Genomic DNA, 27,257 nt, shown 5'->3' on the forward strand with positions numbered 1-27,257 from the left:
CCAAATGAAGTCCTGTAATCTGTGTTCTTATCATTATATAAAAGCTCCATTTAGAATATGACAAATTTTTTGTGATGTCCTAGTGAAGGTGGGCTTTCATAGATATTTTCTTCTTTTCTAAATTGCCTACAGATACAAGCCAATGCTTTTTAAAACTCCAGTAAACAAGAAAGCTGGAGTGAATTATATTTGTACAAGATCCTAAAGAATCTGAAGTTTGGTATGGTCAATCTTACCTTCTTGCTTTGCATTGCTTTTTTTCAGCTGATGAAGAAGGCTGCCACAGCCTCTCAAAACAGTCTTCAGTGCTCGTAAACCCCAATCATAATGCTGCTGTGGCGTCAGAAGCTCCCTGAATTTAAAAACAATATCATAATAAGCTCTAGGTGACAGCATCTGAAATTTTGGATTGGTGAATTGGTACACTTCAAGTACAGGTTTGGTCAAAAAAGAAACTGGCATGTGTTTGTAGTTTCTGAAATGCATTTCAGAAATACAGCAGTGGCACTCTGGAATTTTTACAGGGGTTATATCCAACACATATCTATTATTGACCCTAACAGCATTCACTATAACTTTAGATCTCTGTACTCTCTAATGCACACAGTTTTAACCAAACAGTCACTTGCATTTCAACAATTTTAAGAGTTCAATACAACACAATGCTTGTGAGCATTCATATGCTCATTCATATTTATATTTAGTGAGATACTAGAGGAGCAGCAATTTGCTCCTTTGAGACTGTAACTGAATTCAAGATATTTTCACATCTCCATCTCCCAGTATATTGCAGCATTTTAAATTTATAAATTAAAAGTATCTGTAGAGAGATTTGCATGGTAAACCATTTAGATTTAAGAGCTACAAGGGAAGAGAATTAGAAATGTGATTTTACTAAGGAGGGGAAAGGTGAGGTGGTGAAAGCTTACCTTGCTAGATTAAAAATAGCCACTAATTTTCTACCCAGTATTTTAGCATCCTTAAAGCCTTCTGAATACAAAATAACTTCCGCAATGAGTTCATTGTCTGGATGAGTCATAGCAACTGGCCTGAAAAGTTGCTTGAGGTTATCAGGCAATTTTTGTCTTCCTCCATAACCTTTTCCAGCAGGATTCAGAGTGATAAAAATTCCAGAATTGGGATCCATTTCAACCTAGCAAGAGAAGTACATTGTAATGGTTATCGTCAGATGAAACAGTATTGAGAAATGCTGGGTGGACTGTGTTTAGTTACAGTAATCAGTTAAGTGTGATCAATGTGAAGAAGATTATTAAGTTTTGCTGTACCTTTTTGCCAAGCATCTCACATACAGGACTGTGTTTCTTCAATGCATGTTGAATTGTCTGAACCTGCATGGATACTGCAGACAATACAGCTTCCTCAAGTCTATTGAATTCATCAAAACAGCCCCAGGCACCACACTTCACTAAGCCCACAAATATGCGTCCCATTGACTTCACATCAATGCCCTTGAAATTGAAAAGAATGTTGTCAAAATTCAAATAACAAGAAAATATAAAAGAATGTCTTCCCATCCAATAAAAAGCAGGACCTTGAAAATATCCACAAATTTCTAATGGCAACTGACAAATTATCAGTGTAATTTCCATAAAAATATCAATACAACTACTACTACTTCTAATAATAATAAAATAATAATAATTTATATAATAAAGCTTAATATTCTAATTTTTATATTATTTCTGGAATGTAATATTGCTTTATGAAGCATGGGTATAGATATCCATTTCCTAAATTAAACAAAACCATATTCACCTCATCACAATTAAAGACTAATACTTGTCTTCCAAGAATCCCACCCAAGGCCTTTACTGATTCTGTCTTCCCAGTTCCAGCTGGACCATAAGGATTTCCTCCAAGGCCCATCTTCATGGCCTGAGTAAGAGTTAAGTAACACTTATCTGTCAAAGGTGTATAAACAAGTTTTGGGGAAATCCCCTGCAGAAGAAAAACAAATTGTATTGATTGGCAGACAGAAAATACAGGCAATTTATTTTCATTATTTTTATTCCTACGTAATTCTTTGATAATATAATACAACAGCCAAAATTTCTGTTTCATTAAGAATATGAATGTTTGCAAAGCTGTCCTGGCTTTATATCAAATGCCAATGTACTGTTCAAATTTTTTCACAATTACAGATGAAACTGCGCTCAGATATATAAAAGCAAGTATACTCAAAAATATGTCTATGATAATACAGCTACTTTGATACATCTTATATTTACCCCATCAGCATCAGGAATGAAAATTATTACACTATCTTTTAATATAGTCTGTGAAACAGCATGTTATGGACATAACAAAATTTAGAAAAAATGACAACAGTTAGAGACAATAAGCAGCATGTATGAAATGAGAAAGTGTTTGAGTCATATATAAGAGCCACTATGTAAAAATACCACACCTGATATTCATAAGTATATTGGAGTTCAGCATCTACCATCTGAACATAACATTTCTGGTCATTCATATAAAATCTCAGCTGCTTCTTCCAAGCCCAGTCTTCAACATTGTGAACCTCAGCTTGATTCAGCTGTTTCACCACATCAATATTATGAATGATATCAAGAATCAGAGCTTTAAGCTTGAGCTCGAGGATTCCAGATTCTGCAAATAATCACACCAGTGTAGCAAGGAAGACATGTTACCCATTCAAAAGTTCATTGTGCTGCTTCCTATTATCCACAGATTTTATTTACACCTTGTTTGAATTATATAAAGGTTTTTATTTTCTAAAGCAAGCAGCATAAAATAAGATCCTGACACAAACAATATAACTCATGTAACTTTGTCATTTTGAATTGAATTTGTCTGCCTCTACATAGGGGGAGAAGGGAGGGGTACTGAGACAGGGAGAGAGAGAGAGAGAGAGAGAGAGGAAAAAGGTGAGGGAGAGGCTTTTCTGCAAAGCAATTTATGCCAAGAGTGTTAATAGCCATGTCCACTTCAGCAATCAATATGGCCCAACCTGCTGAATGATCTGTTGAGCATCTGAAAACCATACTACATGCACTCTGGAGATTTTACTCAGAATAATTATGGTGATGTGGAGTGAAAGTTCATTAACAGATTGGGTGCCTTAAGTGTACTCTGAAAGCACATAGTTCAATTTAGTTTCCTTGAAAGAAATCCAGTTTGTGTGTTTCTGTACCATTCCATGATGGGAATTAAAGCAAAGTAAGAATAATCACAAGTCACTTCAAAATCGCACCTATTTTACAAACTAAAACATTGATGTAATACATTATACAATGATTAAATGAACACTCCTCTGTAACTGATGGATTTCCTCAAACAGCTATAGAAAGAACAGAAAGGGAGCTCAGATAAAGAAGACTTCTGGAGGTAGGTGATATGAATCCCACTTCTAATTAATGTATAAGATGTTTACAGTTCACAAATGGTAAACTAGAATTTAATGCAGTAAGCAGCTATTCAAATGTGGAAGATTATTAGCTACATATCGAGTCCTTTTATACTTAAGAAAAAAGCCATCTCACCTAACCTACAGTGTAGAATTTTTCATCTGAGGAAGTCACTCAAAAGCCCTACCTCTCGTCAAAAAAGAGGAAAAAGCACTCAGAGGCATAACAATTCCAACCCATTCTGACTATATAAGATTCAGAAAAATCATGTCTAGAGAATAAATGGCTTATTTTTCCTCAAAGGTACTCAAGAATTATTAGATCAGAGGCAGATGTGTACGTCTAATATAGAACAAAAGAATCACCTGCACAACAGTACAGAACATACTGGCTTGACATAATGTACCTCAACTGCTGTTTGGCCAGCTCCTGTGAAAGAGTAGATAAAGCTAAAAGATAGAAACTTTTTATAAAATTAAGCAAACAGGTCTCCAAATACATAAATTCTCCAAGATAATTTCTAATCTAAACAGAAACCCTTTTGTTTACTTTGAAATATTAAAGGCCCTAATTTTGGCTGTAATAGGTGAGCAACTTTATGTAACAGCTTTATGAACTCAGATAGAGAAAGATTTATGTAATTTCCTGTTTAAACAAATAGAATGTAAAATACTATACAACTGCAGTCATAATAAAGAATTATGTATTAATTATAATTTTAATACCTGTACTCCCAGTATCTTCTATGCCACTACCAATGCTAGTATAATGGTCCAATTTAGCCGTGAGTTCTAATTCTAATTGTTGCAGATTATGGTTTTTGATAGCACTTTCGACATCTTCAGTGAACAGAATTTGTTCTGCCAAGCAAAGAATCTTTGGAAGAGAAAGTTCAAAATATGTTTTATAAATACTGAACACATACAAAAACTTACCATTTTTTCAAATAATTTGCAATTGCTTATTACTTCTGATATCTTAAATATTTTATTGTATAGCTTTTAAACAAAGCACTACATTTGCTACGATCCTAAGAACAAATAAAGCCATCTTAAAACCTGGCAAAATTTGCCAAAACTTGCAATGTAATCTCATACAGAAAGCCTTTTGCATTAAGTGGTGTGTCAGACTGCCATGTAAAAGACTTGAATATTTCAAATATTTACAAAGGAATTTAATAAGAGAACATATTTTTAAGAATTTCTCTATATGATAAATGAGTAAAATGGATTTGGTTTGAATTATTTTCTTCCAAATCTAAATGTACAGTTCTTTATAGAACTAAAAAAAAAAGTAATTTATTTGGTAATTCTAAGACAACACAGTGGCATTACTGGATCAACTACTACCTGGGAAGGAAAGAGCGATGGATCAATTGAACCTTGTGATTTTTTTCCAGCATCAACACAGTCAATTAACATTTTTTTCAGGGTCTCCTTCATCTCTGAAGCCAAACTGTTAAGCCACACCTGACAAAGAGATGAAAAAAATTATAAATTACATTATAAATTAATTTCTCAAAGATGTTTGAACTAGACTAGGATGTGATTTTCTTACCTCCACATCATTTGACAGAAGAACTTTATTTCTAAGTGGCACAGTTTCTCCTTCTACAGACTTCATGGCAATTATGTATTTAAATTCTTCATCAAAGCTCACACTATTAATGCCTATTAATCAGAAAACATCAGTAAAGTTATATATTCTCAAACATTAGTTACTGTTTAGTCATGGAAAAAGAGGAACTGCAACATATTATTTGGCTTTGAAGAAGCTCATCTCTAAATAAGTAAATTTCACAAAGATTAATGCATTACCAGCAAAAAGTTTCTTAAGGTGAGACTGGATAACCAGAGGATTCGTGGATTGTCCTAAAATTTCTAATAAGTCATCGTCTCCAACAAAATAGAATCTTGGAAATGCTGAGCGCTTTTCCTATATAAAAGGAGAATAAATCAATTTTGTTGATTTAAATCCAAGCTTACTGACTTTCTCTATAAAAAACTGTATGAATGTATACTGTACCTCCAAAAACTCATTCAGAGATTTCTGACATCTCTGAAGCTGGTCAAGTATGGTACTTAAGGCATTTTTTATTCCTGCACGGGCATTCAGCGATGTTATCCTATTGTCACTCTTAATATCTGACATAATGGATCTTGATAGACAAAAAAAAAAAAAATAAATCATAAATCCATTATAATTTTAATTTAAATATGACATATATAAAGTTAAGTAAATAAAAATTAACACACAGGCAAACAATAAAAACGGCTGATATATAACTTTTAGGTTTCAGTACTAATGACGAAACATTTCAGAATTTCCTTCAACATCTCTCCAATGTAATTTAAGAACAATGGTTTCTTGTTGAAATTTCACTAACCAGAACAAGAAAATTCAATTCTTGACTTTTATTTCTGTTTAAGTCATTTCAACTCAAGCCAAGACAGATAATGGTACCTATCTTTCCATATTTCTAAAACCTACTCCCTTTTTATCTTTTGACTTGTTTGGAACAAATAAACTACCTGTTTCTCCCAAAACTCTGTGTGCACTTTCTTAGTGAACAAAGTGATAGTCTTCAACATGACTCATGAAGAAATAATTACATCACCTCTACTTCTGCTGCTGAGACTAATCTTGTGTTTGTCTGCCTTGATCACAGTCTTGGATGCTTCACAATTCCTTTCTTCACACGTGCCCCATTAAATGAAAACATTACCACCTTTATTCAGATGTATGTTGCCATCACACATATATATATATATATCTGAATTCCTGTCACTGACCTTCTCCATACATATGCCAATTGTTCCATATATTTTCACCATGAAGAATATTCTAGATGGCATGTTAAAGATACTACAAAGGTAAGTTGCATTCCATAACACTAACCTAAAGTTTTCATCAACTCTGTTAAAACGAGCTTGTTCTTTGGGTAGAGCTCCACGACCAAATATTGGCTCCAAATAGACCCACTTCCTCTGAATTTGGTTTAAATTCTGCAGGTACTCATCCAAGTCAGCTAGCTTTTTTTCCCAGATGGACACTTTATCTTCAAAACCTTTGTAATATGGAGAGTCCTTAAGAGACTGTAGAAGACAGCGATGATCTCCAACTTGATTGACTGTGTCCTTCCAGTCTTTGATAAGCCTGATAGTCTTGCCTTGGCTATCTTCATAATCTGTTAACATAAAGACAGCTCCAGCTCCCCAGAGTTCAAGCTCACGTAATGCTTCTCTGATTGTGATTTCACCTTGAGCTCGACAATTCAAATCCTATTTAAAAGCAAGAATAGATCTCATATGAAACTACAGAGCTTGCAATAAACTATCCATTCAAAAACACAATGCAAATTCTACTTCTATAGTATAAAAGATATATGCATACGGAATATATGCCACATAAAATAAACCATAAAAAAATCTAGAGATCCTGTACTTAAAATTATTCATACCTTAAGTTCTATTGCTTTTTCTATAATGGCATCTGTCACTTTTAATAGATCTCCAAATAACAAACCGTCAAGTGTAGTGCCTCGGGGAAGACCCAGAAGACGAAAGAGATCCAACCAATGGTCTGGAGAAAGATGTTCTCCTCTTACATATTTTAGGAGTGGAATTATCATCTATAGAGAAAATGCACATGTAAGTTCATCTAGTCATTATGAAAACTGCATGTCTTTGATTATGGAGTGATGTGCTTTTCAAACAAAACAAAAATTTAAATTCTTAAACTGAGGTACAATTTTTCCAGTTCCCGAATTTAAAGTTTGGGAGTATGATTCTGAAGACAACTCATTGTAAATCTGTGTCTATGTAAGCTGTAATGACCATCCTGTTTACTGTAGGGAAATAAAGTTACCCAAAATTAAGTGAAATGTTCAAAACACTATCAGAAGATATTTTGTTAAACATTAACTGATTTTATTGTAAGAAATCAACAATGAGGTACAGAATGGAGTACATTACCCAGTAATACCAAAACATTTTTTGTTTCATGGGCCTTTTTGAAATCCATAGAATCACAGAATTATTTGGGTTGAAAATGACCTTAGAGATCACCTGGTTCCAACCCCACTGCTGTGGGCAGGGACACCTTCCACTAGACCAGGATGCTCAAAGCACCACCCAACCTGGCCTTGAACATTTCCAGGGTAATTAGCATCTTACTTTATATTTGTCCACTTCTTTTTGCAACTTTACTGTCATTACAGTATGTTCTTCCATCTTCCTCAGTCTGTCATGCCAGTTAAACAAAAATTCTTCAAACAGGTATATCTTACTTCTGCATGAAAATTAAACATAAAAAGGTCATAACAATACAGCGCTACAACCACACTTGTATGCCCATTAAAAATCAAGTAACTAAATGTTACCTAAAAGTAATCCAGTCCTCTTTGGCTTTTTCCTGAAAACCTTGATAAAACTCTTCATACAGTGCCCAGACTTCTGCACAACTCTGAATATCTTGACTTACAGCTTCTGACAATGATAAGTCAGGCTCTTCCAATTTAAAATGATGGCATTCTTCACTGCATAAAAAGGTCATTGCATTATTCCACTGTACTTTTATGGATTAAGAAAAGGTATGATACAGAAATCATCATACTTTCTCAAGAAAAGTCACTGGTTTTATTGAAGAGTATTGCTGCAAACTGCAATTTCCTTATAATCTCCTTCTTGAATAGAAATAATAAATATGAGTGTTAACTCTTTTACACAACAGCCTTCTCCCATATTCACAATTATTTTCCACAAGCTTTCATTTATTTTTTATTTATGAGAAAGATGAATTAATTTGTGTCCTCAAAAATCAAAGCTGGAAAGAAAACAATTTTGAATTGATTGCTTCTTCCTAGTGGTAAAAAGAATATGCTATTTTTTTTCTTCATCCTCAAGATGTGCAATAATGAGCACGGACACTTACTGGGAGAGGTGAGCTCCTGTCCACTTAAGTTACAACAGGATTGAGGCTCTTTTTGGACCAATATCCCAAACCTTCTCTTAGTGAGAATTTCAAAAGCCAGACTTAAGCCTTTAGTGCACAAACTTCCTTTTGTAAGACCTTAAGAGACTTCTCAATTTATTTATCCAAAAAACATCTAGGAAAACGTAGCTTAAGAAATTAATGTTAGGTAAAATCAGCAAATGGACCCTGAAAAGCTGATGAAAAACATGTAATACAAATTAAATTACTTACAATATCTATTGTGATAAAAACTAGTGAACATTTTCTGAGATACTATTGCTGCAAAAGATTAATACATTAATGAATAAGATATACAGGGAAATAAACACATACATGAGTTTTTCTTTCACAGTTTTAAGTTCATCAAATTCTTTTTTTTTTTCCTTTATCATCTGAGCACTTTTCTCGAGTACATCCTGATCACCCGTTTCAATGACATCATCACTTGGCTTTAGCTGATCCCAGCGAGCTTTAAATTTTTCCAGGTCTTGAAGATATATATTGATACGTGAAAGCACATTTCCTTTCATCACTTCCATCTGCAAAGCAATAGGCAAAATTACATTCCTTAGTCGTTTGTATCTACAACTATGGTCAAAATCAAAGCATCAACTTCAAAACTTGGTAATAACAACTTGATCAAAAATCAAATTCAAAAAATGTCTTGCATAATATCCGAAAAAATAGTTCAACTTTATTCTCTTTATTCTATCTTTCTTTTAAAGGGGGCACTACTGTTTTTTTTTTTATGGTAGTACTTGAGACCTATTTATTCAGCCTATGCTACTTACTTAGGTTTGCCTCTTATAGCACACAGAAAAATTGCTATATTTGTATAGCAAATTGATATCTTCAGTAGAACTTCAAATGAGTTACGCAGTTTGCCTAAGAACTGGAATTACAGGACAGTGCATAGGTTAGCAAAGTTAAGTGAAAAAAAAACCAAAAAGCTTCAATACTAAAAACATGACAAAGAAATAAAAATGCTATCTTTAAACTGTTATTTCTCTTTTCCTTTGTTAACCATTGCGTTTATTAAGCCATTAAATAAATTAAGCCATTTCTGTCACCAGGAAATTGTTTTGAGACAGAACTACAACATTACAACATTTATTTTAGCATCAGTTCAACATAAGTTTCCCTTAGTTACTGCTTTAGAGTTAACAGTTACTGATGGAGAGTCTAAATATCCTTCCTCAGATGGCTCTCCCTCAACTCAATAATGCCCATGTTATTATTGAACTGACAATATTTATGTATTTAATCTAAGAAAAAAGTATTGTTCCAGACACACTCAAAATAATTTCAACATTTTTAGGTAAAATTTTAAGCTTTTATTGCTACCTGTTCAGCAATCATAAGCTGATGGCTTTCCATCATTAATTCAAATTTATCCCATGTAGCTCTTAGGTTACTGATACTGTCCAAACCTGCACCAGCCACAGTTCGCAGAAGTTTGTTTTTATCTTCAGCCTCTTGAAACAGGAGAAAAATCTAAAACCAGAAAGATGAAAAATAAGAGTTCATGTAAAAATTCAGAAAATCCTGTTTATCTGAAGTAAATACATATGAATCGTCAATTCTATATGCACAGATAATAAGCTTACATACAGCTGCTTTTTTAATACTGCTTATAGAATAATACTGAAATATTTTAAAAAATAGTGTCTGAGGTATTTAGAGAAATTCTAAACCTTAAGCCTAACATGAGATATACAGACAAGAACGTTAACTATGAAAGAGGTAAGTGCCACCTTACATATTACAAAGATCAACTCAAATTGAACAGAAGAACAGGAGCAGAGCAACAGAATTTGGTAAATCTGTGTGTATGTTTGCTGGCATTGGCTGGGATCTAGATAAATTTTTTCTTAGTAGCTGGTATGGAATTGTGTTTTGGACTTGACATGAAAATGATGTTGATAACACAGGGATGTTTCAGTCACTGCTGGGCAGAGCTTACACAGACCCAAGGTCGTTTCTGCTCCTGACCCCACCCCACCAGTGAGGAGGCTGAGGGTACACAAGGGGTTGGGAGGGGACACAGCTGGAACAGCTGACCCAAGGAGCATTTCACACCATATGGCATCATGCCTGTGTTAAGCAGACATCTAAAACACCTTTAAAATCAACATCTCAGTATTTGATCGACAGAGGCTTCCAGCACTATTTGAGATCCTCCACTCTATCCCATCTGCCTTACAGCCAAAGCCACAAAATGCTGGGGTTTCCTCTACATCCTGTCTTATCTACCTTGAGCCTCTGGCATGCAGGGCATCCCTCAAACAGCAGACACCTATGCATCAAAAATTGCATTCAGCTCTCAATGGAGCTAAGAAATCAGCTCAGGAGGATGAGCCACATGGTGCCTACCCCAGGGTGACAAGGATTTCTCCAGGCTGCAGCTGACTACACTACTGGGACTTGATTCAGCTCCTCACAAATACACTTTCTGGGCCATCCCAGATGTCCTATTGTATTTGCAGGGCCTCCAGCTTCAACTAGAGAAAGGTAAAGGACTCCCAGAACTTATCTGTTCTGTTTGCCAGCCTTGTGGGGATGCTGGAAATATATCTTGGTAACTCTAGAACTGCTCTTTTAGGCAACTGGACCAGACTTCTGCTGAGTATGCTAACAGCACATGCACAGCAGACACCTTCACATTAACACCTCAACTCAGATGCACTCATTCAGAACTGAATCCTTCAAAGGATAAATACTGTCCAGCTGGGAAGAGCCCAACTCTTATTAGGGAATTATGTGTAGAATTCCACAATCTTGTAGAACCAGAGCTCTTTAAAGGCATCAGTAAGGATACAGATGAAGAAAAGTTAAATCATACATTCCAGTTCAGTTTCAAAAAAGCTTTTAATACAAACCATCATCCAAGACATTTAAGGAAAACTGGTAGCCTTGACATAAGAACAAAGGTCCCTGCACAGATAATTAACTGGGAAAAAGACAGAAAACAGCATTAGGAGGAAATGGCTAGCCTCTGCAATCAAAAAGTATTGACCATGGAGCTCTCTAAATACCTGTTCTGGACTACTCAAAGTGCTTATAAGAGAATTGGAAAAGGAGACCAAACTCTGAGATGATAAACTTCACTGATGATACTGTTATTCAGGCATTAAAATACTTTACCTGTGAAGAACTGCAGAATGAATGTAAAAGAAATAATGACTGATGATACTGGTGACAAGGAAAATTCAAGAAGATTAACTATGAAGTGACATAAACATGACAAAAATAAATTTCACATGTACAATTTGAGTCCTAAGATAAAAACTGCACTTGAAACTGATATCTTGGGGTTATGACAGCTAGTTTTACCAATATGTGGGCTTAATCTAAGGAGTAGGAAGCAAAACAAATGTTATGAGTCACAGAGATCAAAATGATAATAAGAGGTAATATTAGTATTTCATCATGTTTATTTATCATGGTTTATTCAGGATTTTAAAACTGAGAAAACTCCGTTGGTCACACAGAAAAATGAAATATAAATAGAAAGAACAGACTAATCAAAAGGCAACAAGGATGATCTTAGCTGTGTGTGGGTTTATGCATAAGAAAAGATTAGATTAACACTCTTCAGTCTACAACAGAGATCACTGAGACCAGACACAACAAAGTAGAATACAGTTACATGCCATGAAAAGGAAGAATAAGAACTGTTTGGCCCATATCTCTTCCAGTGTAAGACATAAATGGTATGAAGTTAAAAGGTGCCATTTGGGAAAAAAAAAATTAAAAGAGGGGTCCTTCATGTAATGGGTAACCAATCTACACTTTAACAGAGCATATTTTGGATGTCAAATGTGTATTTTCTCTCAGGAGAGGATGAGGTAAGTCTGTGGAAAATAAATCCACTGAGTGTTACTATATGCTCAGGAACCACATAAAACTCAACAAGGTTCAGGTTGAAGCTCAGAAATAAAGAGCAGCAAATATGCTACCCTGATTTTATATTTTCCCCTAGGTAAATCACTCCACTGCTGGACACAAATTACTGTGCTACATGGACTACTGTCTTGACCCTATGTGACCTCTGCATAATCTTCATTAGTTATTATTAAATGTAAGTTTCCATTCTAGAAAGCAATTACAGCTTAATAGCTGTTGTTCTGGATAGGATAAAATAGTATCTTACCCCTTCTTTTCGTTCATGTAGGCTTAAATATTTTAAATTGTCTTCTGCTATTTCCTCTACAGTCTGGGGCCTAATCACTAGTGCTTCCATGGCATCAGTAAGAAATGTAGAAACATCACATAGGTGAGCTACGTAAAGATGGAAAACAAAGTTATAATGGAGAGAATAGTTGTAGTTTTAAACATCCAAGTCAGACAAATGCACAAGGATACAGCATTAGTCATAAGTATGCAAAGTATTTGCTTAAAAATTGCAGACTCCAATCTTGTACGCTACTTGAACAAAAATTGCGCATTTGTGTTTACACATAGCTCTTCAAATGTGATCCACTGCATTCAACACATGATTTAGACCTTAAGTATCAGAGTCCTTTCTGAACATTAAACATAAATATGTGAGGCATTTGTTTATATACTTTCAAAGGCTGTATAGGTTTTTTGTTGGTTTTTTTTTAGGTGAACAGATAAAAATAGATGTTAAAATTGCTTTTGGGTTTTTTGGGGTTTTCTTCTTGTTTGTTTTGGTTTGGTATTTTTAAAGAGACTAACTAACTAACACCACCTTGCTTTACATATTGAAAAGACTCACAAAAAAATGCCTGAGTAAGCTATAAGATTGTATTTGCCTACCAAGGTAAATCACTTTTGATACTGAGAAAGAAGCTGTACAGCTCCAGGAAATCTTCCACGGAAGATTCACCTTTCAGGCTATGGAAATAATTCACTTTCTTGCACAATCCCCATTCTATGCTTCCTGTGACTACCATTAAAGCACAAAACACTGTTATTTCTCATCATCTACGCTTTATTGCATTTTGTCCTGCTGTTCCAGATATAGGTCAACCAACCAAAATAGGGAAATGTTTTGTATTCTTCCACACAGTTTTAACAGTTCTGACAATCTAAGCAACAAGCAACTCTATGGAGTAAGTCTAGATTATTTTAAACTCTTCATGAAGTATTTCAATTTGTAGAAGAAAAATCTAGTAGCATTTTTATTACATTTATGGTACCTTCTCAAACACCTAGGAAATTTTTCTCCCTCAAATAAATAAATTTTCCTCTCTGAAGCAACAAAATTTTCCTTCAGATAAAAGAAATAAGCAAAACAACATTCAAGTGTGTTCTTCCAAACAAGGGAATACAGAAGATACACAATGGACATCAAAGGGTCCTAGGTTAGGTCTGTAATGAAAAAGTATTATTGAGGAATAGACAGCTGTAACAGATTACTTTCTCTGCATTGTGATTTCTGCAATTCACTGTGCCTAAAAGTAAAATATTTCTTTAAAAGAATATTTACATTAACACAAATGTGCCCAAGTACAACAGAAACAAATAAAAATAAAATACTGTTCATTAAAGTTATTTACCTTGAATAGATTTTCTCAGAGAAACAACTAGAACGTCGTACAACTTCTGGATGAAATCATCAATTACAGTTTTCACAGGGTTGCAATTAACAGTTAAACAATCTATTCTGATCGTGCTTCAAAAAAAAAGAGATTAGAAGACAGGAAATATTCAGTATCATATGTTAGTATCTCTAGATCTATGCCTATCTATAGTTTACCCTAACTTTGTAGTTTAATAAAAAATTTTCTTTATAATTCTACAAAAGGAAGTGAAGTCATGGCTTACTGGGAAATTTGCTCATAGTACTGTAATATTTGTAACAATTATGCACATATACTTCCAGTTTTATGGGAACTGAGGTCCAATGCTCTGCTTCTTCAAATAGTTAGAAAACGGCTTAATTTTATATAATCAGTGCCATAAAATTTTGAAAGGCTATTACCATACTCAAAAGAATTATTTTGTTATTTGCATATTCATGTCTTTAAACCTCTGATTTCCATGAGAATTTACTAACTCAGCCTTCAATAGTAAAAAGAAGAGAAGAAAAGCCACAGAGAGTAATTTCAAGGCCCCATATCTAATATATCAGCGACCATAAGTAGATACCAAAAGAACACTAAGGAAAGGTCTAATCTACTTGATATCTTCCTGACACTCCTCCCTCAACACTAATATTTTCAACTCAAGGGTTTCCTAGCAACATGTTCCTTCTGGCTATAAGGCACATCAGCCAGCTTCTCTTCTACACACCTCAGTCTGTCCATGAACTCATGGAAATCTTTACTACTCAAAGTGTCACTAGCCAGCAAGTTCTACCAGTCCATTCTCCAGCATGAAATGGTGCACGTTCTTCCTTGTTCTAAACATGATTCCTACCAATTTTACTTTAGAACTCTAACCATACAGTACAGTAAGTTCATGTGAATATATTTAAGAATGAAAGCCTACTCTAGCATATTTTAAACTATAAGTTGTATGAGGTAATCAAATGTTTCAATACAGGAATTACTTCATGACAAACTATGAAGTTTGCTATGTCTGCTCATAACTGCCATATATATTTCACATGTATAGGACTTAGCTAAAAGACTTGTTAAAATACTGTGTTTTGTAATATTTCAGAGTTATCCCTGAATTCTGAAGAAGTCTCCCATTATATTAAGAGGAAGTAATTAAAAGTTGTCAGAGAAGGTGGCACAGATAAAAGAGAATATCTAAAAATAAAAATGAAAAATTAAAATCTAAGCATTTAAAAACTTCATTAACATTTTAAAAACACTTGAAATTCTATCTGTATCTTCATCTCTATTTTACTATTACCTTTAAAATATCTGATAGAATACATTTTTCAAACAAAAGAATAAAGTTACAGTCTACCTTGGAAGACGTTCTGCTTCTTTCCCTCTCACTTTTAATGCTTTGAAGTTTTTTTCCCAGTCCTGTTTGCTAGAAAGATGTGTCTTCACCAAAGGTTCCATATCTACTTGGCCAATTACGACCCATTCCTTTCCAACATTATTTTTTATTTCATGTAAAAGAAATATTTTACAGATTAAAAAACTGTTTCTCAATAACATTAAAATACTTCAACAATATTTTCAAGTTACATTCTCTTTAACCTTTGCGCTTCTTCAATTATCTGTAGATTGTCTTAGTGCAAAAATCAGGAGGCAAAAAATTATTTGACATGTCCACACATTTAAGGATACTCAAAACAGAGAGACTGAAAAGTCAGCTATTATACAGAGCTTTCAAAGGGAACTATACATATACTTCAAGTCAGGCATGTGCTTGAGTGGTTGGCTTAACATGGATGGACTTGCCAAGCTCTTGCTAATATGCCTTGAAGAAAAGGACAACAATGCACAAATGCCATTGCTCAGCTACTTCTAGAATTTCCAGAGCACAGAATGATACAAATCTAAGGGAAAAAATCACAAGCCAGTCCACTATTGAAAATACCTTGAATTGATTAGAAACATCTGTCAGCCTTCTGAACAAATCCTCTGCTTTACTGAAAGCGGTCAGAAATCCATTTGCATTTCTTTCGGTCATAACAGTAAATATAGACTCATCTTCTGCCTCACTTACTCCCCTAAAGTGATTTGGAATAGAGATGAATCTCTTCATTTCTCTATAATATCTTGCTCGTACTTCTTCAAAAGGAGGTCTGAACTGCAAGCGACCTTGCCTGAAGAGCAAAACAAACAATAGAAAAATTAATATTTTAATGTAATTTGCACCTGAATGCTTTCTTTTAAGGCAAAAAAAAAAAAATCTTACTTGAATGTTAGATCAATAATTATCTCTGGTAAATTCTCATTGAGTGCTTCTAAGCCCATTTGATACTGATGCTCCAGAGCTTTGTAAAGTTGATGATTCCAGTGTTGTCTCCAAGCTTTCATATCACTTGATTTGAAACCCTAAAATTTAATCATATTTATTTTTATGTTACTCTTCAGAACATAATTATAAGATGAAACTGCACATGGTATAAAATCTGAAGGCTGGGATCTTAGTAAAATTCAGTTATCACACAGCTGGAACAGACCAGCACCAAACTGGTCAGAGTTTAAGGACCATCTGGACAACATATTTAAGTCACATTGTTTAGTTTTAGTCCTGTGAGGAGCAGGGAGCTGGACTTGATGGTCCTTGTGGGCCCCTTCTAATTCAAGATATAAGTTTTTGATTTTGTGACCAGTTATTACACTTACTGCATTTATTTCAAATTAATACAGAAATTTAAAAAAAAAAATACAAATCAAACAGTCTCTGTGACAGATCAACATAAGAACTTCACTGAGGTTCAACACCCATTGGTTTACCAGAACATTCTTCAAGGTTACTCTAAAATTAACAGGATTCTGCAGGAAATAACGTAAAGAGCTGGTTGAATAAGAGATTTAAACCTGTATCACACCTTCTATTTTCTTGTAATATGTAAGCTACCTTTTAAATAGTATTTATAAAAATTATTGTGTGGTGTTTCCACAGAACAATGTTAACTAATAGATTAATGTAAAATTTTACCTCAAAGAATTCAGTTTTTCATCTAAATCTGTTACACTGCACTGTAAGAACATGTAAAGGCTTATCCTACAGTCATATCCTGTAAATCACAGAATATTATGACCTGGAAGGGACCCACAAGGATCATCAAGTCCAACTCTTGAATGCATGGTCCACACAGGGATCAAACCCATTACCCAGGGATTATTAGCACCCTGACCAACTGAGCTAAACGGTCATTTGCAAGTCATGGAGGGATTTGAAGAAGGACAACAGAAGCTAGAAAATAAATTAGACAATCCTTCCAGCTTAAAAGGTCCTCTTTTTTAACTGGGAGATTTTCAGACAGGGCTTTGGAGGCAGTCCAGGGTTGCTGCAGGAAACTGCACATTTAAGGCCTGCCCTAAAATTCAAAGCTGCCCATAGGAGCTCTTCCAACAGAAAGATTCTAGAGATTAAGAAAACCTGAAATTGTTTTAATTAAGCCTTAAGACAATTATGATAGCAGTTTGAAAGAAATATGTAACATATTGATGATGACAGCAGTAAGATTATACCATCTTATAATTTTTGGAATGTGAAAAAAATAAACATTTGGTTAAGTTTTATCACTTCTACTCAAACATTTTAAAGAGTGACTGAATACAGTTTAATGAATCTTCCATCTAAAAGCATTGTGTAATACCAAAATAACTTTCAAACAGATCCTAAAGGAAATCCAGATTCTTTTCATAAAATATACTGAGTTAAAGATAAAAATCTGCAAATTAAACTTGAAACAAATCAAGAGAGATTAATTTTGAGAGAATGAAGACAAAATTAGAAGCAAAATACTGTAAAGACACTGTATTTATTTGACTGGTAAACATCAACAAAAATAATCTGCATTTGCATTATAAGGAATAAGAACAACATATCTTAGACTATAGTCCTTTGATTGCTGAAGGCTATAGTAAAAACTAAACTGACTTGAATAACTTTAAATAGCTTACTTTGACAATATGATATTTTTAATCAAATTCATTATCATCTTAGTGATATTAAGGGTCTTTTCCAACTTTAATGATTCTATGATTCTATTCTAAAAGTTGTCAGTTGATAAGTGAACAAACAAAAGTATGTTTTTCTCATTATTTCAGGCAGAAATGCATTTAATTCCAAATTTTATGCACTTGTTTTATTCTGTGTGTGGATCACTCATTACCTGTACCAATTTCTTCATTTTACCTTGCAGTAATGGCTCAGACATAACTAATCTACATTACCCAAGGTCTTCCCATTTCCTCATCTAACACCTGTCATTGACCAAAAGTTCTTCTCCCATTGCTAGTATGACATAAAAAAATTATCTCCATCCTCCTTATCTGTGATTTTACTTCACATCTGGCATTAACTTGAACACAGATGTTTTCCTAAGACCACTAGTAACTCCTTAATCAAAATTAATTCAGTCATGCTAAGTTTGGGTCTTAAATCTTGATTACTGTTGAAAAGTCAAATGTTGACAGTTTGCAGTAGGAAAATCAAACCATGCCTGTGACTCGAGGCTGGCAAAACCAGTTCTGAGTTCCTGAAGTCCCTCTTTCCAACGCTGCTGCTGCCGAAGTAGATCAATATTCATAAGGGATATGACCTGTTAAAAGAATTTTAAGGAATAATAAACATACTCATCATCATGTACATGAAAAAAATGTTAAGGTATGCTATAACAGGCATGACTTCAACTTCTTCTGGAAAACATACCTTTTGAATGAAGTTTGTGTGCCACTTCCTTAGTTTTCTATTTTCAGTGGAAAGCCGTTCAGCAGCAGCTCGGAGTTTTTGGATATAAGCCTCCAGTTCTCTGGGATTATCCCATGTTATTTGAGCTTTTCCTCCAGGACCAGATTTTGGATGCTGTAAAAATACATGAACTTTTCAACGTTTAATGACAAAAACAGTCTACCAGCTAGCATACTGAAGTGATAATATAAGATGGTTTTATTCCTAGCAAAGAAAATGGAAGATTGCCCTTTCCCTAGCTGCACTAGAGACAAAATAATCACAGACATGTAGGGGCACAGCATTATAGCTACATCAGTGCACTGGAGAAGGATTAATGACAAACTCCTAACAGAGTTTGAAATCGATCAACTGATGCTGAGACTGCTGCTCCACTAACATAAGTAGACATCTGAAGATGAGAGGGCACCTTAAACACCTCTCTTGGTCTTTGTTCTGCACAGATCAAAACCAAAAATGTGACATTAATAATTTCTAATCGACCTCACCTGTTTATCAAGAATTTTTTTTTTCAATTGCAATGCAATGAATGTAGAAAAAGCAGCACAGAATAGGCACAGATACCACTGAAATTAAAAAGACAAAGAGAGGGGAATTCCTTCACCTTAATTATCTGTTCAAATGCTAGAGCAGACTGTAACATCATTGGCTTTTGACTCCCAATCATTTGTTGATCAATAGAATTATAGAAATGTGCCACCTGTAAAAAAAGGAGAGCTTAAATTTCAAAGAAAATGTAAAAAGTCTTATGTCATCTTTGCCCTAGCTGTAGGGGTATCTCAGATATCAATGACACCTCATGTGCAACTGAATTGAAATATAAGCCAAACAGATACATATGTGGCATTGAGTGCAATCAGAAAAATATACCACCACCCCCAAAAACCCCACACATACTGCCATTAAAATACTTGCTTATATATTTTCAGTTAAAAACTAGCAATGGCGAGGACAAATTGCTACATTTTATGACAATTCCCTTTAGTCATAATAATAAAAAAATGAGACTAAAACCAGGTAATCAACTAATTACTTATTTTTGTATGTTCATACAGTAACTTCATATGGCTTTAATACTATATTTCAAAAGAAAACACATTCTGAAATTGTAAAGCATCTCTTTACTTTTGTTTTCTTATATGGACTAATTTGTTCAAGAAAGAAGTCACTTTCATACAGACAAGCACAATGAGAAAACCACACAGACAGAAAAGACAGGACTGTAGAAAAGTTCAACCTGAGAAGACAGAACAGGAAGTGATTATGGAATAATCTTATACCTGCTTGAGGATGACTGCCTGCTTGCAGAACTTTTGTGCAGTGTTTGCAATATGCTGTATTTTAGCTGGTATAGCAAACCCAAGTGCTGACAGCTGACGTACTTCTCTTAGCAGAGTCACCAAACGATCTGAGTAAAGTATGTTTAATGTTCCAGAAACAGGATCCAACTCCATCACAGGGCTATTAGCTTGGATACTGAACCAAAATCAATCATATTACTGAATATAATTTGACATTTATCCCTTCTTAGGTGCTTTTTACCATAACGTAACAAACTATTCTAAACAGCTTGATGTCATTCTATTTTGTTTTTCTATGCTTACTAACATTTTCATTTACTCAGAAATTATTCCAGTAACCTTTCCTTTAATTCAAAGCCAATGAATGAATACAAGACAGAATTAACAATGCCTATTATTTCTGCTTACAAAGTTTTTCTGGTTTGTGACATCAGCTGACATGTAACTCACAGCTAGACAGTATCTAAATTACACTGTATTTATCCATCAGTCTCTCAAGCAGGCACCTTACCCGCCCCAGTCTCCAGCACTGCAAAAGGGGGAGAAAATAATGAGGGAACCAATCTAAGAACCAGACCTTGCATCAATGGAGCATTTTGGTATATTCAGCCAGATGCTAATAAGAACATCAGCCTATCTTCAGACTTTACTCCATTGTTTTTTCTACTTTAGCAATGCTTCTATCATCATCCTTTCATAAACACTTTAGCCTTACTCATTTTTTTCTTTTTTTTTCCTCATCTCTTTTCTAGTTCCTATATCCATAACATTTCCCTTTGTTAGGAGCTACTTCTTTTCTTGTTATTTTAATTAACCACTTCACATCTTTTAAAATCACACAATAACAAAATGGTATGGTACTAAAAAATTAGATGGCTCTTATATGTTTGAGTATTTTCATTTAAATTAAAATTTTCACTTAAGTATCAACTCCTGTATCCTCTGTAACTGCAGACAAGTTATTTTCAGAGGAATTTTCCAACACTCAGAGTTGAAGACAGAAGCTATGCGGCCATTCAACAAAAACAAAAATTGTTAAATGTATTTTAGTATCCCTACTGAAGTATTATTATTTTGGGAAAAAAAAAAAAAATTCATTAAGTTTAAATTGATATACTTACCCTTCTTTCATCTCCCTTATGTAGACTGCAGAATTTCTTGTGAATAACAATTAATTTGTAACTCTACATGTGTCATCTGTATATCACTGCTATACTGTCATCTAGCTTCTATACATTAGCACTGTAAGGATTACAGTGGGTAACAAGTAAAAACAATATGCAAACCAAATATGTCTTTCATTCCAGGTGCTAACAGAAACTTCAAGATTAGTTATTAACATGCACTATTACCTATTAATTAATAATTATTAATATTGTCCTGTATACTTCACCTTACCAAGCAAGACTGGCAGGATGATGAAAGTATGATAAATTGTTCTATTTTGTCTCTCCATTCATTCTCAGTCCTGTAATTTTTTTTTACCTCCTTTGTCAGATTCTAATGAATTACACCACACCACAGATTTCATTATTTAATGAACATTATTTAAACAAGAGTGTATTTACCAAAGTCCTGACTTGGGATTTGATAATTCTGACTGGATATTCCTAGACCAATCATCAAATTGTTCTTGCTCGTACACTTTTAACTGTTCCAGAAAACAACTTGAACTTTGATGAAAAGTTTGAAATCTGGGTAAGTCAGACAGAAGAGCCTCTGCCAGCTTGATAGAATCATCCACCTTAAACACAATAAAAAAGAAAAGAAGCTTAACTTCCTAGTATTCAATCAGAAAAGAAAAATCACCACAATAAAAATCAGAATTACAAAACATCCAAGTGGGATTCAAAAGCTGGTTAGGGAAAAAAAAGTGAATTCTGTGTCCAAAATGTTTGAATTCTCTTTACAGTAAATTGGGTTTGAATAAGCTCACAACGCAGACAGTGGCATCTACCCCTATTAAGATATCCCAGGATATTCCACTTGGTCTTTAATTAACTCTCTGTAAAGGTACAGATCTCCCATAAGTCTCCTGTTGTATCTCTAAGGTCCATGACAATACTCAACCCTATTTGAAACAGAATTTCACATCTACATGTGGACAAATTAAAACCCTAGTCAATACAATCAGTGGATATTTGAGGGCAACTGAAAAATTTAGCACAGCCTAAAGCAGATGTAAAACTGATATACATCAGCTGAACCAGGCTAATAGTTATTCCAGGATAAGTAACTTATATTCTCATTCATATCTATAGTTATTGTAGAGGGCACTTATGTTCACAAAAAACATCTTGGTTTTCACTGGTCAGTGTTGACCAAAAAATGTTCAAAATTTCCAACTAAACTATAAATACAAACTTAAAAAAATAAGATAAATGAAAACAAAATTGTTGTACATTTACTACTGAAAATTCTCTGGCAGGCACAAGCTATTCTTGGATTTCAAGAAGACACTACAATGGTTAGTAATGACAAGTGAGAATTAGGATTTCAGAATCTGGGTATCTGTGAATCATAAACACAATTTTAAAATGCAAACTGGAGGGTAAAAAACAGAAACACCAACTGTAAGAATTTTGGTCTTTTTTGTTTGTTTGTTTTTAAAAAGGCATCTGCTAATAAAATTCAACTTAGCAACCAGCACCATTGATAAAGAACCTTGATAATATCACTCTTGGGAAGCCCACAATTTTTCTGGGTGGAATTCCCCACAGAAATGTCAAATACCATGTTTTACATTCTATGATAAATCCTGTGTAAACAGTAACAGAATCTGTTACCTTCAGCTCCAGTTGCTGTACCCATACAATATTATTGACAACTTCAGAAAGGTTCTTGCCTGACAGCGGTCCAGAAACATCACCAGGAACACCATGGCACCGTGTTTCAAAGTCTGTCTCATAGTCTAAAACATGCAAAAGACTCATTAGACCAGAAATCTAATAGAAAAACCTTAGATCATTACTGCAGTTTTATAAACATATTAGGAAAACTGACATAATTCTAGAAGTCAATAAAGATTCCAGCATTCAGAAAAAATACCAATGCAATTCAGTACCTTTGACATAATCTTGAAGTGCTGCCAGCAATGTTTCCCTTTCAAAAAGCAATTCTTTGCTTATATTTGGGTGTTTTATCAGTTCCTTATGCTTCTGAAATATTTGAAGAAGCTGGAATATAAATATTTTAAAAAGTTATCACTTTCTCATGAAAAAAATTAAATACAGGCTGACACCACCCAGTAATGCTGTCTTTGGCTCTAAGTACTTACTCCCACCCCCTAAATTGACTGCTTAGGAACTAAATCACTTGATCTCCAGGAAAGTTTTCAGATTACAGAATTACCCATACCTGCTGTGGACTGTCCTGAATTTCTGAAATCAATTTCTTCAATTTGCTTGCTATTTTTTGTTCCACTGGTGCAATAATTCTTTCATACTGAGAGACTGCTGCTTTCCATAATGGCTAGAGATAATGAGTTCATGTGTTAGTTTAGGACTATATATGTTGCAGAAAAACACAGAAAAAATGCAAATAAATTTTAAAAAAGCATTATACCTCTGTGTAAGGATTATAGTGTACAGGATTTAGGCCAGCAAAGGGTTCAAACACATGGGAAAGATGTAAAGAATTTTGTTCTCCAGCTGGCAAAAGGAACATGAGTTTTTCATGCAGTGTTCTAATAGTTAGCACCTATGAGGGAAAAAAAGTATTTGATATAACAAATGTATTTTTACATAAAATTTATGTTTACAAGTACACATCTCTCACCTTTTTACAATAAACTTTTGAAAGGCTCACACAGATTATGGAATACTCTCTGACTCTTAAAAGACTATTAAAGTACTTTAGTTCCCTTTTTTAATTTTAAACAACGCTGTTTAATTCTGTGTCTAATGAAACTAATATGTATCATTCAAATCTCTACCTCATCAAGACGTTGGCCAAGTTTGGCTATCAATTCAGGGAAGTATTTCTCATTTTTCCATGGATGTAGGGAGTAATGTTGCCATAGTTGTCCAGTTAGGTATTCACAAGCTGACACCCACTGTTCACAAACTGAGATGCCAGCCTGTATATTTTCTTTAACACTGTGAAAAGTATCTTCCCACAAATTCAAAGCTGCTAATTTTCTCTGAACAAATCTACCTAGTGAGCCACCTAGAAGACAAAAGTATAAAAAAAACCAAGATATTATGTTTGTTTAAAATAATTATTTTAAAGCTACAGCACATTCCAATCCCATCAAAAAAAAAAACCAGAAACAAAAACAAAAAAACAGAACAGTGTACTGTCTTGATTTCAAAACACACAAATGCAGGAATAACTGATTATTTTGTTTCAGATTCAATAAATCTCTCTAATATCTCTAAGGTAAACAGAAGTTGGTCCAACATGTGAAGCTGATGGATTCTGGATTTCACATGCAAGCACCTTTTTCAGCAGCAATGGCTGTATCTGGCTGCTCCCCACAACTCTTGCTCTCACACATATCTGGCAGGAGCACACAAACTCACTGTCCTATGCCTGTCCCCAAGCACGGGGCTGCTGTCAAGAGAATGAGAGAAGCACCTCTCTGCACATCTTGCTCTCACCTCCACACAGACTGAACTGGCCTTTAATGGGAGTGTATGTAAATAAATTTTCTCCTCTGAGAGCAAGACAGGGAGTCAAGCAGAAGCATGGCAAACCCAGCCCACATGCTGAAAGGTATCCAGCTCCATCTTCTGTCTATCACCTTCCCAAGCATGTGTAAAGGCATTGACCACAACTGGGTGAATTACCACATTGCAGAAGGCAAATAATATTCATGGATCATAATTACAAGAAGCAAGCACCTTCATGCTGTGAGCTCTTATTTGGTGCTTTTACAAGGAAGAAAGTCTCTGGTCAAGAACCATTTTACTTTTCTCAACTGTACATTTAATAAAGACTGCATAAAGGTTTACCTATCACATCCAAAAGATTATGCATGCGAGACTGTGGATAAGGATCGTGCTCTGTTTGTCTCCACACACTGTCAACAGTATCCTTGGTAGCCTCCACCAAATCCACAACTTCAAATAATGAGAGAGTATCCAAGTTGTAATAATCCTACAAAAAAATATTCTTAATATGTTTATTTTGCAAATAGTATTGCCAAAATATTTACACTTTCCTTAACTTTGCAAATAGTGTAGTTTTCTAGGTTTACTGCATAACAGAATATGTCATAATCCTCTCAAAAAAACCAAGCATTTGTGTAAGTTTATTCATGTAAAGTACTCATTGCTATCTGAAGCACTATTTAAGAAAGTGCATTGTGGGTGCTGAAAGCATTGCATAACAACATTAAAATGTGCTTTTCATCTCACGAGTCAATCCCCAGTTCACAAACTGTAGCATACAGTTGTATTTCTACAGCAGCTCCTAGTATTCAATCATCAAATCCACTCCCAATTAAATGTAGGCATTCACATGCACCACTGTCACTAGAAACTACGTAAGGATCATTTAGAGTAAAATTTTGTCTAAGAAAAAATAACTAAGTAACTATATATTAATATATTTGGAAAAAGTGTACATATACTGACATATATTTCATAGGAAGAGTATTTTTCATGAAGTCTAGAAATATATCACTGATCACACAAAATAAAACATACTTTTGCAATGTCCTCAAATAGGTCTCTAAAATATGAAGCTCTCTCTTTACTACATCCTTTATTTCCATGATGAGCACATTCTCTCCAGAACTGAAATTCATCTGTTGGTGTAAGTATAGCTGCAAATAAAAAAGAAAATATTTATGTATTAAATAAATTATTGTTTCTAAAATATGTTCAGTCAGAACATATTTTCTAAAGCAAATTTTTACATATGGTTATGTAAATATCCTTTAACTTCTGATCCTGACTAGATGCAGTCTAAAAGTCAACTCTGGTCTTCTGGCATGATCATAAGTAATTCCAGTCTACTAACAACAACCAGTTATCTTTCACACTGTGCAACCACTGGGAAATCTAAACACTCAACTTGTAAATAAATTCTTTACTCAAATTTAAAATTAACTATAAAAGACATAATTGCAAAACAAACCTCGGACATCATCTTCACTGAATTTTGTTCCTGTGTAACTGGGATCTGATCTTCTGAGAGCAGTACTCAAGCCAGCTTCAAGCTCACTTAAAAGTTTCTGGAGCTTGGGATCAAATGCTTTATTCCACTTCTCATCCTGTAATGAAAATTTCAAAAATTATGACTCACACTATAGAGCAATTACTATTCCCATTAATCTTTAAAAAAAATATAAAATTCAAATCAAGTATCAACCACATGGTAGGACAATGTATCATTTTTTTGTTCCCCTAAGTCAAGGAAGAGCACCTCATTCTTCTCATTTAAAAATTCAAAATAATACTATAAAAAATCATTTTTATCACAAAATCAGAAGTCAGTTGTTGGATTTATAAAGGCACTCTGAAAGTGTGTGAGATGTCTTTCCACATTAACCACCAATGGCCAGTGTATTCTATATTTCCAGTCAGGCATATGTACGACCAGAATCTGCATCTCATCCTTACTGATAGGAGGTTAAGTACTTTCTTTAACTTAGAAATTATAACCATCACACATTGCTTAATTTCCTCAAATATTTTGGCTTCATAACATAATATATTTAGCTCAGAATTAGGGAATTAATTAACATCCTATTGAATTACAATGTCTCACTATAAATCTACAGAATGTTTAAACTAGTATATTGCTCACCTTCAGTAATACTGGTGCAAAAACTTGTCGTACAGCTTGATAAAGGGTGTTGATTGGTGAATCCAGCATAGATGACACAAGAATATTACTATGAAGATTATCTTCAGTAATTACATCAGGTCTCAGCTTAAAGAATACCAACACATTATTCTTTGAATCAGTCGCTTCAATCTGTAATAATCAAGAAAACAGTATTTGTTTAGAAAGCACTTAATGACTGCTAAACTACATACACTATATACACAATTTGCATCAAGAAAAAAAAAAAATAAAATACCACATTACTCCCTCTAGGTTCTGATAAAAATCTGGTAGCATTTGATTTGCACATAAAATTAAAATTTTTATGATACTCATTTCTGAGTCCATAGGAACCTGACTTCCAATCAAATACATAAAACCTTCTACAGCATATAATGACTACAAATATAATTTATTACTATATTTTGAAAACTGCACTTACCAATTACTCTGGACAAAACAGAAACTCTGTCTTGTGCCTCGGGAAACTAAGCATGAAGCATATTTTTTT

General features: G+C 34.1%; 1 protein-coding gene across 5 annotated transcripts in view; it reads right to left on the bottom strand.

The window, feature by feature from the left end:
* DYNC2H1 (dynein cytoplasmic 2 heavy chain 1) overlaps positions 1-27,257 on the bottom strand; it is a 140,628-nt gene that overhangs the window by 110,979 nt on the left and 2,392 nt on the right. For all 5 annotated transcript variants that reach the window (XM_015629214.3, XM_015629205.3, XM_015629223.3 and 2 more), the window contains exons 2-36: positions 26,726-26,896; positions 26,054-26,189; positions 25,621-25,739; positions 24,925-25,069; positions 23,904-24,136; positions 23,534-23,668; positions 23,327-23,440; positions 23,034-23,145; positions 22,756-22,880; positions 21,538-21,713; positions 19,949-20,144; positions 19,273-19,368; positions 18,630-18,782; positions 18,421-18,519; positions 16,158-16,297; positions 15,837-16,065; positions 15,252-15,379; positions 13,889-14,004; positions 12,517-12,644; positions 9,708-9,857; positions 8,697-8,902; positions 7,771-7,926; positions 7,565-7,679; positions 6,850-7,020; positions 6,288-6,670; positions 5,415-5,547; positions 5,207-5,324; positions 4,947-5,059; positions 4,739-4,858; positions 4,115-4,265; positions 2,429-2,631; positions 1,777-1,959; positions 1,287-1,469; positions 930-1,153; positions 237-352 (exon numbers count right to left, since the gene is read on the bottom strand). In XM_015629214.3, coding sequence (XP_015484700.1) covers positions 237-352; positions 930-1,153; positions 1,287-1,469; positions 1,777-1,959; positions 2,429-2,631; positions 4,115-4,265; positions 4,739-4,858; positions 4,947-5,059; positions 5,207-5,324; positions 5,415-5,547; positions 6,288-6,670; positions 6,850-7,020; positions 7,565-7,679; positions 7,771-7,926; positions 8,697-8,902; positions 9,708-9,857; positions 12,517-12,644; positions 13,889-14,004; positions 15,252-15,379; positions 15,837-16,065; positions 16,158-16,297; positions 18,421-18,519; positions 18,630-18,782; positions 19,273-19,368; positions 19,949-20,144; positions 21,538-21,713; positions 22,756-22,880; positions 23,034-23,145; positions 23,327-23,440; positions 23,534-23,668; positions 23,904-24,136; positions 24,925-25,069; positions 25,621-25,739; positions 26,054-26,189; positions 26,726-26,896 — 5,476 coding nt within the window. The remainder of the gene's footprint in view (positions 1-236; positions 353-929; positions 1,154-1,286; positions 1,470-1,776; positions 1,960-2,428; positions 2,632-4,114; positions 4,266-4,738; positions 4,859-4,946; positions 5,060-5,206; positions 5,325-5,414; positions 5,548-6,287; positions 6,671-6,849; positions 7,021-7,564; positions 7,680-7,770; positions 7,927-8,696; positions 8,903-9,707; positions 9,858-12,516; positions 12,645-13,888; positions 14,005-15,251; positions 15,380-15,836; positions 16,066-16,157; positions 16,298-18,420; positions 18,520-18,629; positions 18,783-19,272; positions 19,369-19,948; positions 20,145-21,537; positions 21,714-22,755; positions 22,881-23,033; positions 23,146-23,326; positions 23,441-23,533; positions 23,669-23,903; positions 24,137-24,924; positions 25,070-25,620; positions 25,740-26,053; positions 26,190-26,725; positions 26,897-27,257) is intronic.

The sequence above is a fragment of the Parus major genome, chromosome 1, assembly GCF_001522545.3.
Source record: "Parus major isolate Abel chromosome 1, Parus_major1.1, whole genome shotgun sequence".
In the NCBI taxonomy this organism is placed as follows: domain Eukaryota; kingdom Metazoa; phylum Chordata; class Aves; order Passeriformes; family Paridae; genus Parus; species Parus major.